Source organism: Ichthyophthirius multifiliis (assembly GCF_000220395.1).
Source record: "Ichthyophthirius multifiliis unplaced genomic scaffold scaff_1120509249416, whole genome shotgun sequence".
In the NCBI taxonomy this organism is placed as follows: domain Eukaryota; phylum Ciliophora; class Oligohymenophorea; order Hymenostomatida; genus Ichthyophthirius; species Ichthyophthirius multifiliis.
This window is the reverse complement of record NW_004087733.1, coordinates 1-2,869: the sequence shown is the minus strand read 5'-3', so window position 1 is coordinate 2,869 and position 2,869 is coordinate 1. Positions and strand designations below refer to the sequence as shown.

At 11.4% G+C, this 2,869-nt stretch overlaps 1 protein-coding gene across 1 annotated transcript, besides 10 other annotated features; it reads left to right on the top strand. All coding sequences in view use genetic code 6, as the record gives it.

Annotated features, from left to right (window-relative positions):
• Window positions 1–9: 9 nt before the first annotated feature.
• Window positions 10–207: a microsatellite.
• Window positions 29–122: a microsatellite.
• Window positions 30–231: a microsatellite.
• Window positions 52–238: a microsatellite.
• Window positions 70–206: a microsatellite.
• Window positions 74–231: a microsatellite.
• Window positions 239–699: 461 nt separating the features above from the next.
• Window positions 700–738: a microsatellite.
• A 158-nt stretch (window positions 739–896) lies between these two features.
• Window positions 897–1,424, top strand: IMG5_002590 (hypothetical protein; the record flags this gene model as incomplete). Its single annotated transcript, XM_004040007.1, has 2 exons — window positions 897–1,231; window positions 1,364–1,424. The coding sequence occupies 2 exons, from the start codon at window positions 897–899 to the stop codon at window positions 1,422–1,424; spliced, it is 396 nt and encodes a 131-aa protein (XP_004040055.1).
• Window positions 1,425–1,620: 196 nt separating this feature from the next.
• Window positions 1,621–1,690: a microsatellite.
• Window positions 1,683–1,715: a microsatellite.
• A 58-nt stretch (window positions 1,716–1,773) lies between these two features.
• Window positions 1,774–1,807: a microsatellite.
• Window positions 1,808–2,869: the final 1,062 nt, after the last annotated feature.

Here is a 2,869-nt window from a genome sequence, read left to right as displayed (position 1 = left end):
AAATTACATAATATGTATAATTTATTTAAATATATATATTTTAATATGAATATATATATTAAAATTAGAATATATATATAAATATTTAAATATATATATTTTAATATATATATATATATTAATATTTATTTATAATGAATATATATATAAATAATTTCAAATATATAAATATTTAAATATATATATTTTAATATATATATATATATTAATATTTATTTATAATAATAATATCAAAAATCAAATTTAATTTAATTTTTTATTTATAGAATTATATTTGTAATTATTTTTTTATTTAATAAAAAATATTCAACTATTACAATTTTTTTTTTAAATTCTTTAACAGATAATTTTTATACTAATAATTTAAAATAATAATTATTATAATTAATTCGTATTACAAATAAAATAACTAATTTTACTATATTCTTATTTATAAAATTTTTTTTTTTTAATATTAATAATTTTATTTAATTTAATTTAATCTATTAATTTCATAAATATCTTATTTAATCATATTTTAAATAAAAATTAAATATACTAAATTTCTATTACAAATTACATAATATTTAATTATAATTAATACAAAGATTATTATCTATATATTTTTATTTTTTATTACTTTATAATCTTGATTATCAATTTATGTTTTATACATAATATATATATATATATATTTATTTTTGTTTTTACTTATATTTTTTATTTTGAATATTATATTATTTTAAATTATATTTTTTATTAATAAAGAAATAATTTTATAATATTAAACAAAATTTTTTTATAATTTTGTAGCAAAAAATAAAAAAATAAATTTTAAATATATTATATTATTAATTTATAAGTTAGTATTATATTTTATTTTTTTGCAAAAAATAAATTTAAATATAAAAGATTAAATGCCAAATATCGAAAATTAATCAAATATAAAAAAAGGTTATCCAAAATTAAATTTATATATAATTTTTTTAACTAAAAAATAATAAAGGTCCATGGAATCTTTAAGAAGATAAAGAACTCTTAAATTGGGTATAAAATAATGGTCCTTAAAAATGGTAATAATGTTCCGAAACAATAAAAGGACGTAATAGTAAATAATGTAGAGAAAGATGGTTTAATAGTCTAAATCCAGATTTAAAGAAAGGAAATTGGACAATCGAAGAAGATTAAATTATATTTTAAGGTTATTTATAAAATGGATCATCTTGGAGTAGCATTTCTAAATAATTAAAAGGTAAGAAAAAAATTTAATAATAAAAAAATAAAATAATAGAAAATAACATATGCATATATAAATATTTCTTTTTTTATTTTTTTACGAATTATATAAATTTCTTATTATTCTTTTTTTTTTTACTTAAAAAAGGCAGAACCGAAAACTCTGTAAAAAATAGATTCTATAGTTCTTTGAGAAAGCTTATGAATGATTCTTAAAATAAAAAATTTGATATTTATAATAATTAAGATTCAATAAAAAATATAATAAATTAAGCATTAAATAAAGACTTATAATATGAAAGTAATAGTAATAATCAAGAAAAAGAAATAAATATTAATTAATAGAAATAAGAAAATATAAAATAATGTTAACATATAAATGAATTTATATAAAAAGACGATTATAATAATAAAGAAATAAATGAAAATAATAAAGAAATCGAAAATAAAATAAATAAATAAGATAAAATAAAATTAGAATAATAAAATAATGAATAATAGACTGATTCTAAAATTTAAATAAGTCCAAAATTAAATTTTTAAGAAGATAATAGTTCTAAAATTTATTAGAAAAGAAAATATATTCGAAAAGCCGAAAATGTTAATTATTAAGATTAGAATAAATTGTATTAATTGTTATAAAAAAGTAATATTTAAATAAAAGATTAAAAATGTCTTAAAGATTATTCCATCTTTTATAAAAAATATAAATAGAACAAACAAAAGAATTAATAAAAAGTAATTAAAAATAATATTGATAAAGCTTAAAAAGACTAAAATGAAGAAAATTAAAATATAATTGAAATAATAAATAATAATGATTCAAATAAATAATAAAAAATAAAATTCGAAATATTAGAAACTTAAATTTTGGAGTATTTTTAAAAAGGTGTTAATAATTTATTTAACAAATTCATAAAAGGAAATGTAATCTATTAATAATTTTTTTAAAAAAATATAAAAATAAATAGGAAAAAACTATAAATAAAATTAAATAATGTTATGATTAACATAAATATGAAACATAAGAAAATAAAATTCCTAATTCATGCTAATTAAATCAATAAATAATTAATAATTTTGAAAATAAAAGAAACTAAATAAGTGATTATGAATATGATATTTAAGATTCTTTAAATAATAGCATGAATTTAATAGATTAAAATGAATTTAATTAAATTATTAATGAATATAAAAGTATTTCTTAAGAAAAAATTGTAGATGAAAAAATGCATTTTTTATTAAATTAATTAAATACTTTAGAATCTATGCTTTTTGTAACTAAATAAGAGTTAAGCAAATTAGAATCTTAAGTAAAATATTAAAATGAATCATTTTTATATTGATATTTTAAATAAGATTATATAAAAATTATAATTATTATATGTATAAAGTTTCTGTATATTTAAAATTACGTTTATAAAATAGACTAATAAAAATTTATAAAATTTATACATTTATTAAATTATAAATATTAAAAAAATAGAAATTTATAATTTTTATAAATTTAATTATTATTAAATTTGAATAATATAATAAGAAAAGCTTATTTTAAAACTATATATTATTATAAAATAATAAAAATTTTTAAAAAATATATATGTTAATTTGATTAAAAATAATATATAAATAAAGATATAAATATATAAATATA